Raw genomic sequence first — 14,029 nt, forward strand, 5'->3', positions numbered from 1 at the left:
TATTTAGCTGATTGTTTTATATACTTGTATAGGTTTGTATTTTGTATTTGTTAAGGCATATTTGTGAAAATCCTCTGGTGTTTCCCAAGTCCTTCTAACTAGGTAGGTCTCAACCTCTAAGTTTCGCTCCTACAGGCCTTGTCAAGACTTATACTTTAGTAGGGAAATTCGAGGAAAGCTTACTCTTGGTCATGGTCCTCATTTCTAAGGTGTGGCCTTTCTAGGTCTCAGATGGGTATTTGACATGTAAAAGAGGGGATTCCGATGGGGGGAGAACTCCATACTCTCCCAGGATTGCCTGGTTTCTGTATCCAGCCTAGCAGCAGCTACTCTCTGGCATGCCTTTTGAACTCACCTCATGTATGCCCAGCCCAGGCTCGGGCAAGAATACACAGGGAACTTTACACAGATGGCTGGTCTTCCTCTCTGTATAATTCTTCCCCACATTTCCCTGCAGTCCCAGCTTTTTTGACAGCCCTAAACTCAGATTCCTGCTTCCTCAGCTAACCTGTCATTTACTGCTTGGACTTGAGCAAACTGCTGTTATCAGAAAATTCTGCATAAAGAGCCAAGGAAATAGAATTCCACCTCATGAATTTTCTGTCTGTCAAGAATCACTATCTTGAACTGCCCATTGCCCGGTGCCTCATATATTTTGCCCAGTTTCATAGTTGTTATGGAGAGGGGCTAGTTTAGTACTTGTTATTTGTCATGGCTCGAAGAAGAGATTTCTATAGTTTAGATTGAATAAACATGATAAAACATTAAAGAATCTTAACCTACTCAGTAAAGGAATAGGAAGGAGAGAGAGCAGGAACATGAGATAAGAAAAGTGGAGGGGGGAATAGGATGGGGAGAGAGAAAGTGGGAAGAAAATAGAGACTTGTCCCCACCCTCTCAGTTTGTAATAAAATGTTAACAAATATTTATTAGAGGTATTCTGGTCCACTGGTAAGTGACAGTTAATAATTGTTAATAAGGTCCTGTTCACATTTTCAGGCACAGTAGAGGAAATGTACTCCCATAAAGACAGCCACAATTCCATATTTTGGGAGCTTAAATTGCTATTTGCATAAAGTTTTATTGAGCACAAGAAAATTAATTCTGCTTGATGTGGAGAAGTTTCACAGAAGAAGTGATATTTGACTTTGACTTTAAATGATGTCTGAGTTTATTTGTTTAATGGTGTGTTGGGGTAGAAGGGAAATTGTTAGATAAAACATTTCAAAGGGAACAGTGTGAGGACCATTTGAATACATAAGGGACTATGTTTACCCTTGTGCCAGAAAAGAAGCTTAATGAGTAAGTCAAAATCTCAGTAGGAGTTAAAAAACAAATACCAATTGTGGCACAGTAGTCCCTTGCATATGGACAAGGTACAGGAAAATAAATCATCATTACTTCTCAAATATTTGTTGAATTGGTTCTTTTACATGAGATCCTGCTCATACAAACCATTCACCTGCAGACTAATTGCAAGTTGCATTAGAAATATCCAGTACAGTTGTATTTCCCTTCTGGAAGTAGAGTGGGTAAGCATGAAATATTATCTCTAAGAACAAATGACATATAGATTTGCTCTAGATATTTGACCGACTGGCTAAAACTATCTGAATGTGGGGTGGTCAATGAATCTGCCAGTTCTGTCAGCTCAGGGAGACTGTGTCATAACCTTCATTTAATGTACATTTGATCCATGAACTGTTATCGTAGTAATACTCATTATTGATCTGAAATACTTACTAGACCACTTCGACACCCCCTCTGTCTGCCCCTCTCTCCCCCGACCCGCCTTCCTCCTCCCCTTCCCCTTCCCTCTTTCCTTCCATCCTTCCTCCTTGAAGGAATATTTCTTGGCAAACTGCAGAAACCTATGCAGTATTCATAATTGAAGTTAAATAGCATTTTCAATTTTTTTCAATAAAGTAAAACCTTGCTGGCTTGCTGTTTAAAATAGAGTAAGTCCAATATTGGATGAGTACTGTTCCTCTGAGGGTTATACATAGGTAGTAGAACTTGTAATATTTTCTTTTTTTTCCTTAAGATTTTATTTATTTATTTGACACAGAGCAAGAGAGAGAGAAAACACAAGTAGGGGAAGTGGTGGGAGCAGGAGAAGCAGGCCTCCTGCTAAGTAAAGAACTGGATGTGGGGTTTGATCCCAGGACCCTGGGGATCATGACCTGAGCCAACTTAACAACTGAACCACACAGGTGCCCCAAGGACTTGTAATATTCTCTTTGCATCTTTGTACTCTCAATATCAGTGGCTCCTCTCTTCTGACTGTGATTATTCAGCAACAAATGGGAAATTAGACATCCAAACATCCTCATTTTCTTTTTTTCACCCTTAATAAAGTATAATAGCTTATTCTCCCTCAGAACCTTTTAGTAGGAGGCCTGTGTCGACTCCTGGACCCTACCTAGATTTATGTTATTACTAGATACAATTGCAACTACATTAAAAATGCTTGAAACTGGATTTTCTTTGGAAAATATCTCAGATTTGAAGGGCATAGGAGATTGAGTGGGGTGGTTGGTAAATATAGAGCCTGATGGACTGAATAGGTGAAGTTAAAACTCTTAAAAGTAGAACAGTTAATGCTGAATTACAGCATAAAATTGTCCAAGTATTATTTTTTTGAGGATTTATTTGAGAGCGAGAGAGGGAGAGAGAGGGAGAGACTCTCCAGCAGCCTAGATGTAGGATTCCATCCCATGGCCCTGAAATCATGACCTGAACTGAAATCAGGAGCAGGACATTTAACCAAGAGAACCACAGAGGCACCCCTCCAAGTATCTTAATGTTTAATGTGAATGATCTGATTTATTCCTTATCATTTATGTTCTACTTTTTCTACACTTTTCTGAACTATTTTGAAACATAATGACAATTACTACCATTTATTGAGCATATACCATGTGCCAAGCCATTTAATTATGCAATTCTCTAACACATATATGTAGAGTCAAATATAGTTGCCATCCCCATTTGGGAGATGAGGCTCAGAGAGGTGAAGTAATCTGCCCAAGATCACATAGCTTGTCCGTGTTTGAGGGAGGCATTGATTCAAGCTCAGCCTGATTCCCGACACTTACCTTCTATTCTTCACGTGGCCAAGATACCTGCTTTGTCATTATTCATAAATGCATGCTTTGATGAAAACCATTTTATTTATTTATTTATTTATTTGTCAGAGAGAGCACAGGCAGGCAGAGTGGCAGGCAGAGGCAGAGGGAGAAGGAGGTGCCCTGATGAGCAAGGAACCCGATGTGGGACTCCATCCCAAGACGCTGGGATCATGACCTGAGCCGAAGGCAGCCAGTTAACCGATGGCATCCCAATGAAAACCATTTTAAAGGAAGGTTATGAAAAGGACAGAACTGAATCATTTCTAGCGCCCCTCTATGATTTCCATGGTTGAGCCTAATGTTTAATGTTTAGGTTAATGTGCATAAATTAAAACATTATAACACTTCCAAGATCTAAAAAGTTAGGATATATGTAACGATTTGTACTACATAGCTTACTTGGGCTTACTATTATTTTTTTAAGATTTTATTTATTTATTTGACAGAGAGAGATACAGTGAGAGAGGGAACATAGCAGAGGGAGTGGGAGAGGGAGAAGCAGACCTTCCGCAGAGCAGGGAACCCAATGCAGGACTTGATTCTAGGACTCTGAGATCATGACCTGAGCCCAAGGCAGACGTCTAAAAACTGAGCCACCCAGGCGCCCCTCTTAGGCTTACTATTAATAATTATTTTTGCCTTTGAGATTTAAAAAAAATCTTTATTTTGAAAGGAAATCATTATTTAATGTTCAATGGCCTATTAAAAATCAAGTACATTGGCATAAATTGATGAAATGTGTATCATTGAATGTCTTATAGATATAGCCTGTTATTTTCTCTTTTCTCCATTATGCTGTATTTCTTCCCACAGCATGCATGGAAGACTATACAGAAGAATCTGGGACTTTCACTTCTCCAAACTTCCCTGATAATTATCCCAACAATTGGAAATGCGTTTATAGGATCACGGTGGAAACCAGCCAACAGATTGCATTACACTTCACAAATTTCTCTTTGGAGGAGGCCATTGGTGGGCACTGTATAGATTTTGTGGAAATCAGGTAAGTACCTTTATTTCATCACCTTTTCTGTTATTGGTTTTCATTCATAATCTTTCCTGGAAAGGGTAAAGAAAACACATGGAAATTCTCTCTAAAGAGGACTGTTGTGCCCTTTCTTGCAAGATACAAAGCTTGCCATGTGGACCCTGATTTAACAGAAGAAAACCAGAAAATTGTATAAGTTTCAGTGGTTATTTTGAAGTGATTATTTTATTGAAAATATTTGAAAATAAACTCCAGATTTTATTTGGACAGATTAAATAGATGTACTACTACTGTGAAATTAGATCCTTGCAATTATTAAAAACCTACCTTCCTTATGGGAAAATAAATTTAGATTTTAGGCTGTTCATTGTCCATTCGGTCTAATTATATCACAAAAATGATGGTAAGATAACAACCATAAAGTTTTTAGAAAGTTTTTTGTGTTCAACTAATAAAAGTCTAGGCTTGTGAATTTTAGTGTGAGACCTTTTCTTCTTTAGTTCTTTGGTATTTAGAGAGAATGAGTTTAAAAAGTTATATTTGCAGTAAAAGTAAGTTAACCTATATGTTGCTATCTTACTCAGATCATTACATTGAATTAATGAGACTAATATTTTGGTGTGTATTTGGTTAAATTTTGTATTTGGCTTTTTGAAAGCCTAGAATATTATACTTTTTATTTTATTCTATGATGTAAAGTGAGGTATTAAAATAATAAATCACATTTGTATCATCTCATGCCAAAATAACATGAATTCTAAGTTTACAATAATTAAATCATTAGATTTTAATGTTGAGTGAACTCCCCCATTTTTTTTTTTTTTTTAAGCTTGAAAAAACTACAGATTACAAAGTAGATATAAAACTCCCAAAAGTTCTTGGGGAAGAATTATTTTCAAAATTTTACTAAATATGTAAAATATAAGATTAAATTTTGAAAAATTCAAAATAGAAGGAAAACATTTCAATTTTCTCTGTAAAATTAAGCAAAATTTGTTTATACTGTTAATAATTATGGTTTCTTTATCCCATTACATATTATGTATGTAATTTCTACATATTCATTCTCTGTATTCTCTGACACATTTGCCAGATGCTTCTCTCAGCTTGAAATTGGTTATATAAAAAGTCACATGAGCCAAAAATGATGTTCCTTCTTAAGCCATTCAAATGCTATTTAATAAAGTGAAAAATTGAAAACTTGAAATTGTGACTTGGAGTATTCTGAAGAAAGGATGACTGACATAAACTGATCTGTTGCAATCTCAAAGTTCAAATAATATTAAATGTTTATACAGTAATATTATCAATAACCAATAAATGATCTCATCTGTGTTTTGCCACAGAGATGGAGGCTATGAAAGTTCGCCATCCCTGGGAACATACTGTGGCTCAAATCCACCTCCAAGAATCATCTCTCACAGCAACAAACTATGGTTACAATTTAAGAGTGACTTCCTTGGCTCAGGGCCTGGATTCTCAGTTAACTGGGATGGATCATTGACCGGTAAATGGGAAAGAGCTGTCTTTCCTGGAGAGTCTGGTCTGATTGGTTTCTTGATTCATAGACTACCATGCTTTCATCCAGTTTTTTTTTTCAGCTGTATTTTGTCATTACTGTCTTGTACTAAACTTCAACATTACAAATATTTCTGAATTAACAGCCGCTGCTTTGGTTTTGTTTTCGAGGATGGAACAAGTGGAAATATCCTGGTTCCATGATACCTTTCCTTAAGCTGGTCATCATGATTAGGAGAAGGAAAGGATGTTGACGCAGTTGGAGACTGCCACAGTCTTTGGAGACGCAGTTGTGTTCTGCCACAAAAGAGAGTAGCAGTAACCCCAGTTTGATATAGATAGGAGAATTCCATTTTACCAAGAAGAAAAACATTTGGGTCATCTCATTTCTTTCTCCTGTAGGATGTGGGGGCAATCTCACGACTCCCACTGGCGTGTTCACTTCTCCCAACTACCCGATGCCCTACTACCACAGCTCTGAATGCTATTGGAGGTTGAAATCCAGCCATGGCAGCCCATTCGAACTGGAATTTGAAGACTTCCACTTGGAGCATCACCCAAACTGCACGTCGGATTATCTGGCGGTACGTATGGGGTTCATTGATTTACTTCACTGCTCCCATTTTTTCCCTCTTTGAAATTCGGGAAAGAGGAATACTTAAAATATCCACATAAAAAGCTCAAACCAAAGAAAAGAGAAAAAAGAAAATGTGATGAAAATGACAGCCTTCTAAGTTGGCAGGTATTATTGAAAGGATTGGTATACTAAGTATTTAAAATATATTGAATATGGGCTGTTAAGATATGATTAAAATCTCCCAAAAGGAGTCATTTCTACATATTCTTTAAAAAAAATAACAATGTAGAGGACTATATTGGTGAATTAGAGAAGATAATTGAAGTCATCAGGTAGGACTTCATAAGTACAGCAATCCATCCTTGACCATGAAATAAAAAAACAAATAAAAAATGTATTACAATGTTGTAAATTATAAACTGTGAAATCAAAAACAAGGAGAACTGCTGAAAATAGCTATGGTCTCAAAAATACATATTAGTCTTTCATTTTTAACCCTCAGATTTCAGCCTGGGTTTACCCCCTTATCATTATACACAGCCATGGCTAAATGGCCCAACTTCACTACCTACGTTTATAGACATTTAAATATAATTTTAAATATTTTGATATTTTGGTTCAGGGCTCTTCTTTTGTTATGTCGTGCATTTCATGTATTTTCCCACTTGTTAAGAATTGGGAGTCCTTTTCATAATGTCTATGGCCACAATCCTCTGACATTTTAAAATGTTTCGTTAAAGGTGTATGACGGCCCAAGTACCAGCTCTCATTTGCTAAGTCAGCTTTGTGGGAATGAAAAACCGCCTCTCATCCGTTCTAGTGGAGACAGCATGTTTTTAAAATTCAGGACAGATGAAGGTCAACAAGGAGGTGGCTTCCTAGCCAAATACCAGCAGAGTAAGTATGCATTCTGGCGGCCCCGTGCCTTTGGTGGGTCCTCGATCTCCTGATAGTGAAACAAATGGAAATGAGAATAACCCATTGGTTTGAGCAATTGAAATAAATCTTTGCTCTCTATGAGAAAATTTAATTCTACTTGACAGAAAAGTGCTTAGCATTAAATTTAATGCCATATAGTTAAAGCATGTTGTAAGCTATACAAAATGGAGTATTTAATATGCTGAGAGTGTTGCCATTTGTCTAAAGATCAGCATAGCAGGTTAACAGCAGATGGGTTTTCATTTTATCAAACATTACAATGTTCTAATTAGACATTATTCCATTGCACATAGTATCTCCCACACTGGGTTTTTTTTTGGTCTTGTACTTCAAATGGTACCTTAATTTTTATTTTTTTAAAGATTTTATTTATTTGACAGAGAGAGAGAGAGATCACAAGTAGGCAGAGAGGCAGAGAGAGAGGGGGAAGCAGGCTCCCTGCTGAGCAGAGAGCCCGATGTAGGACTCGATCCCAAGACCCTGAGATCATGACCTGAGCCAAAGGCAGAGGCTTAACCCACTGAGCCTCCCAGGAGCCACAAATGGTATCTTAATTTTTATTAAGGGAAACTATATTCTTTTTTTTTTTTTAAGAAGTTATTTACTTATTTGTGAGAGAGACAGTAAGAGAGAGCATGAGTGACGAGAAGGGCAGAGAGAGAAGCAGACACCCCATGGAGCTGGGATCCTGATGCGGGACTCGATCCCAGAACTCCAGGATCATGACCTGAGCCGAAGGCAGTCGTCCAACCAACTGAGCCACCCAGGTGTCCCAAAGGACACTATATTCTTATAAATCAGATGTAAAGTGCACATTCTTTTTTTTTTTTTTAGATTTATTTATTTATTTTAGAGAGAGAGAGAGAGAATGAGCAAGTGGGGGGAGGGGCAGAGGGAGAATAAGAATCTGAAGAAGACTTCCTGCTAAGCACAGAGCCCCATGGAGAGCTGATCCCAGGACCCTGAGATTGTGACCTGAGCTGAAACCAAGAGTGGAGGCTCAACTGACTGAGCCACCCAGGTGCTCCTAGTACAGTCTTTATTGTGGAAAAAGCTGGTCATTGTAGAGATGTCATTTTAAAATCTACTTTCCTATGAGGCCACATGGTAGAATGAAAAGAATATTGTACAAAGGGTCAAGGAGCCCAGAGGTTTTTCCTGGCTCCTAATCTCTGAGAAGATCACTTTTCTTCTCTGAGGTTCCATGATTTCTTAAAAGGAGATTAAACAACGCCATTATGAAAGCGTCCTCAAGGTCTAGAATTAATTTTTTTTTTTGAGAGTTGAGAGAGTGTGCACGTGTGCACACCCATGTACACAAGCAAGTGGCAGGGGGAAGGGGGAAGGACAGAGGGAGAGAGTCCCAAGCAGGCTCCATGCTCAGCACAGAGCAGAAGCAGGGCTCCATCTCACCACCCTGAGTTCATGGCCTGAGCTGACATCAAGAGTCGGTCGCCCAGTCAATGGAGCCACCCAGGCGCCCCTAGAACTAAATACTTTCTAATGTTAGTTTCAATATGGACATTTAAAGAAAACAAGGCTTCCTTGAATTTATGTTACTTAATAAACACTTGTGGTTTAGAAAATACATTCCTTGTCCACTACACCTAAATTTATCTATATTTTGACACAGTTACATAAAAATAGAATTGCAAGTCACAAGATCATAAACTGAACACACAAAATCCCCTTGAATTCATTGAAAGCGTATTAATGTTTGATCTTGACTATGTATGAATTTGCAAATATTCACATTCACTTACAGTTGAAGGTTAGGCTGAATTCTAGTTTTGAATACTGAGTTTTAATGATAAAATGCTTTTATTCTTCAGAACTTCAGCATAGTCTATGGAAAGCTCTCCTAAATTCTCTCAGGAATAGATCTTTTTGGTCAAACATGTAATCATGTCTCTAATTTTATTATTGCTGTGGTAATTTTCTTCTTGGTTATAGACTGATTATTTATTAAAGATTCCTCCCTTTTATTCCTGTGATTATTTTATTTTTCTCTTGTAATTTCGGAACACTGAAGGAGTAACAGCGTACATGGGATATAGGTCCTTAAAGGCAAAATCAGAGCTAACCTGTGAGATTTTCTGTAAAATTTGTCATATGAAATTGGAGGTTTGCAAATAGTAGAATTTCTGAGCACTGAGAGCAGCTCATATGGTTTCATGGAATATATTTTCCTCTGCCCAGACTTGTAGGCATCGTGGCACACACTGCCTCTCTGCCTGATTGCTGTAACTTCTCACAGGCATTTAAGACCATGACATTGTCCTTTAGAATTCCTTTGTGGACAAAAAGAGAAATGAGAATAGAGAATAGAGAAATGAGAATAGAGAAATTTCTCTAATGAGAAATAGTTTGAGTATTCCCCTGCTCTAGCAAGAAAGATTCTGAAGAGCTACAAAGGTATACTTTTCCATACCAAAGATTTTATATATATATAAAATGTTCTAGTTTATTTAGATTATATGTATAATGTTCTAGTCATCTGTCAGTCATCACTATAGTAGTAGAAATGCATATATGAACCACATTTTTCAGAGGCTATTTTTTAAATATAATGTTTATTTTTCTCATTCTCTTTTATCACACATTATACAGAGAATGTGGACAAGGTTTGAGAAAAGGGATGTATATGCCTTGTTCAAGCCCTTAGTTTGGGTTGTGTTTGGCACTGACTCCCGGGACTAGCCACACCTTGAGGTACCTGGCATAGTGTTGTTGCAAACTCAGCTGAGGAAAATGCCACCCGTAGATGGAAGACTTTTTTCAGAATTTAAGATTTTCGTTTCTTCTTCATATCCTTTGCATTCCCTCCATTCATTTGGTCCTTCCCGACGACTAACTAGAGCAATAATGGAGCCTTTCTTGTGAATTTCATGCTGACTTTTGAATGTTCAACAAAGCCATGCTGTTACTCATTTTTAGCATTCACATAGAACTTCGTGTTTTTAAGCTGTTGAATTTAAAGGTCAGGATTTCTGTTCCTTCCAAACACTGAAGTTAGAAAAATAGAAGCATAGAATATTTAATGCACTTTTGTAAATAAACAAATCAGACTGCTTTCTGAGTAGTGCTGAGTTAGTCTGCTGTCCACCAGTTCACGGGAATTTGATGCCTAATAGGCAATTTTCATGGCACTTTAAAATTTATGAGTTCACTGAAGTATTATTTTATGTTTGTACTAAGTGGAGACCCTTTCACTATAAAAATGTTGTACTATATACATATATACACACACATAAACATATATACTATATATATACATAATATATACAAATACATAATATATAAACTATGTATATACTTTAATCTAGTTTTCTTTTTTATTAATTATTTTTATTAATGTATGTATAGGCCTGTGAATCGTCAGGCTTACACATTTCACAGCACTCACTATATCACATACCCTCCCCCGAGTCCATAACCCAACTGCCCTCTCCAAACCCCCTAGTTGTTTTCTTAAAGGAAAATCTCACCCATCTGGGAGCAACAATGAAATACATGATGGTGGTTCTCAATAATCCTGGTTCCTTTTTTCAGCATGTAGGAACGTGACGATTGTGAACCGAACCTACGGCCTCTTAGAGAGTATACATTACCCAGGTCCCTATTCGGACAATCAGCGTTGCAATTGGACCATCCAGGCAACTACTGGCAACACGGTGAATTACACATTTTTAGCATTTGAATTGGAAAATCACGTAAACTGCTTGACAGACTATTTAGAGGTATGTATTCTGAAGCTAAATAAACCACTGCATTTTCAGATCAAGTTAGGCAAGCCAAACTAGAAATCCTCGTGCTCTGTAGAACTGAGTCTGTGTGGCTCTATGCATCCGCACTCCTCCAGCTACCTATGGTATTTCAACAGGTATATCTCGTGTCTCTTTCACTGCCTCATGTTACTATTAAGGATATCTAATTTACTAAATTATATACACAGAGAATTGTCTATTTTTTTAGGTTTCAATATGATTTCTGGGCTGACTGACCTCCTATTATTTCAATAATCCAGGAGTAAAGGAATAACTTCTAATTTGTGTTAATTTTGTGTTAACTTGTTTTTATGTTTATTGTCTATAAACAGGATATCCGAAAATGTTTGGGTACCTGGATTTATCTAATACCTAATTTGCCTGATACTAGAAATCATGATTTTGAGCCTTGTTTTTATTTTTAAATTTAAGTGCATTTCAGTTAATTTTTCTTTCAGTAAAATGGAAATTTCTATTTGTTCTGATAATGACCACCTGTAGCATTTATTTGACTCTTTGTATACGATGCTATTCAATGAAAACTGCTTGAGAACTAGATATCCGATAATCTCTTATTTTAACAAAAAGATACTTTATTCCTAAAAGCTTTTTCGCTAACTTTCATGTGTGACTTTTTAGGGCTATAGCTTGAAAAATTAGGCACCTACTTATTTTGCTTAATTTGTGAGTATAATTATGCTTTCATATATAAAATTATATAAGTGATTATATTAGTTTAGAAATTATGGCTTCCACTTCCACACTCTGCAAGATAATTTTACTGAAACCACTAACAGTATTTTGACATCAAATTCTCATCATTAATAAAATCACTTTTTAAGTTCACTTAACACACCATTTTCGTATTGTTCTATGTTGTTCATATATAATACTTTTGAATCTACATATGATGTTTTCACTACAAGTCTTTTCTAAAATGACAAGTACCCACTCTGATAGCATTAGGACATCTCCCCCAACCCATGCTACCTATCTACAACACAGTGACTTAGTGGGTTTCTTCTTAGGGTGATCAGTGATTTTTTGAAGTCTTGCTTACAAAGACTTCGAACATCCAGCCCTTGTAACTTTAAAGACCAATTTTTCAGAAAAAAAAAAAAAAATCCTTTATCTTTGCAAAATTTTCTTTCTTTTTTTTTTAACCAATTCTTTAGGAAACTGAGTGTTGATTGAGACTGTTTGAAGTTAACTTATCTTTTCCAAAGAGCCCATTTGTTTTTCAAAACAAAGAAAAAGAAAAACAAGGGGAAACAAAGAGAAAGCTGCCTGTTCTTCGAGAGACTTGGGAGTTCTAAATATAGGGAGTCTCTTGGTTCTGAGAGATAGTTTTTTTGGGTGAAATCTTGCTTTGTATTTAGAAGAGTTCAATATTATAGAATTGTAGCCATAGAGTTTCCCCACTAGAAAGTGATGTTTACTAGTATTCAAAGAAAATATGACAAGCATGAACTTGACAATGGTTTTAAAGCCCATTTTTCTTGATCTAGTGTTCAGACGGTCTTTACAAGCTTCATGGCACGCTTGTCCCATTGCATTTACCTGGAGTAGATACCCTTTTCTTTTCTTCACATGATATGATCTTGCTCATTCTTTAGAGGAAATGGAAGAGTTGCTTTCAAAGCCCCTTGTTCCTACTACAAACAGAGCCACTTATCTTACTGCATTTTTGCCAACTGTGATTGCGCCCACATGTTTGGAAGGTGTGAGCTGTCTCCTGCTGAGTTTCTGACCCAGCATTGGTTATTGAGTTGGGATCTTAATAGGAATTCATTAAGTTCAGGATGAATTAACTCTCGCAGCCATATTTTAGCATCAACCTAATGAGAGATGTTAATTGGTGAGAAAGAACTGAACTCCAGACGGACCGTTTTGTATCATTTCTATGCATTCACTGCAGTTCTACCCCTCTGAGCACAAACCAAAAGAGAACTCATGGCCTTGTGTGTGTGGTGATACGCCAGGCACCCTGAGAGCGATCTGATGAGAGGACAACAGCCGAAGCTGCAGGGGGAGGAAACTTTGACCTGGACTTTCAAGAGGCTTTGGAAGAAAGAGTGGGGGAGGAAATGAGATGGAACTTTTCCAGGGACTGGTTTCCACCTCTTTGGACTTACTTGAGGAAGGAAGGGTAGCAAAAAGGCCCATCAGATAATTTTTTGGAGGTGTCCAAAAACTGTCAAATGAAGATACTTATTCCAGCAACCGCAGAGCAGCTCAGTGGAGCCCCTTCATAGATGACGTTAGAGGCATGCCATGTATCTTGTGCAACACTGATGGTGAAAGCAGCAAAAACAGAGAATGAGAACCAAAAGTTCAGCAAAGCCTTCCAAAGAATGACACTGTTGCCAGAGGGAGGAGATTTTTTCCATTTCTGTAAGCCAAGGGGCAGGACCAGAGCAGTTCCTACAATGGTTGGTCTATGATGGAAATTTTAAAAGCACAAATAACTACTTAAGAAGAGAAAAGCCATAAACACAAAATCTAGTTTCCGTTATTTTAATAACTTCTAGTTGAAGGGTTTTTCAAGTAACTGAGCCAGATCCCAGTTGAATGACTGTTATGGCAGCCAGAATTGAGTTATTTTGAATTAATAAAGCCAAAATTACGAAAGAACTTGATTAGGTGTTGGTCAGACATTATGGCCAACCTTGCTGAGGGGTGTGGGTTGGTAGAGATCCCACTGGGAAGCAAATCCTTTATTGTTTGTCTTCCGGGCAAAACAAAATGATTCAGATTTGGAAATCAAATTCAATGAGAGGAAGGGTCACTTGCCTGAAGGAATAAGATGATATTGCCCATACAATTATGGGAAGTCAACCTTAAGGATTCTTTGTGTATCCTACAACTGCATTTCAATTTTTTAATTTTTATTTTGAGTCTGGGTCTCTGCATAGAAGGGACTTCTAATAAGTGTTTGAATATACACATGAAAGTGGTGGATTTGGGAGAAATCAGCACAGAGATGTGCAGGGAAGCCCGGGCATATGTGAGGTCAGCCTGGAGCATGAGTGTGGGGGAAGAGGAAGGAGGAAAACCCTGAGGTCGTTGTGTCATGGATGCTGAGGGCAGAGAGCAATGCAGAAGGTGA

General features: G+C 37.4%; 1 protein-coding gene across 1 annotated transcript in view; it reads left to right on the forward strand.

Moving 5' to 3' along the window:
• Nucleotides 1–14,029, forward strand: part of CUBN (cubilin) — a 258,604-nt gene that overhangs the window by 66,289 nt on the left and 178,286 nt on the right. Inside the window, exons 23-27 of the mRNA XM_059404241.1 lie at nucleotides 3,945–4,134; nucleotides 5,466–5,626; nucleotides 6,040–6,221; nucleotides 6,955–7,111; nucleotides 10,706–10,893. Of these exons, the coding sequence (XP_059260224.1) occupies nucleotides 3,945–4,134; nucleotides 5,466–5,626; nucleotides 6,040–6,221; nucleotides 6,955–7,111; nucleotides 10,706–10,893 (878 nt within the window). The remainder of the gene's footprint in view (nucleotides 1–3,944; nucleotides 4,135–5,465; nucleotides 5,627–6,039; nucleotides 6,222–6,954; nucleotides 7,112–10,705; nucleotides 10,894–14,029) is intronic.

This window comes from Mustela nigripes, chromosome 6, assembly GCF_022355385.1.
Source record: "Mustela nigripes isolate SB6536 chromosome 6, MUSNIG.SB6536, whole genome shotgun sequence".
NCBI lineage: Eukaryota > Metazoa > Chordata > Mammalia > Carnivora > Mustelidae > Mustela > Mustela nigripes.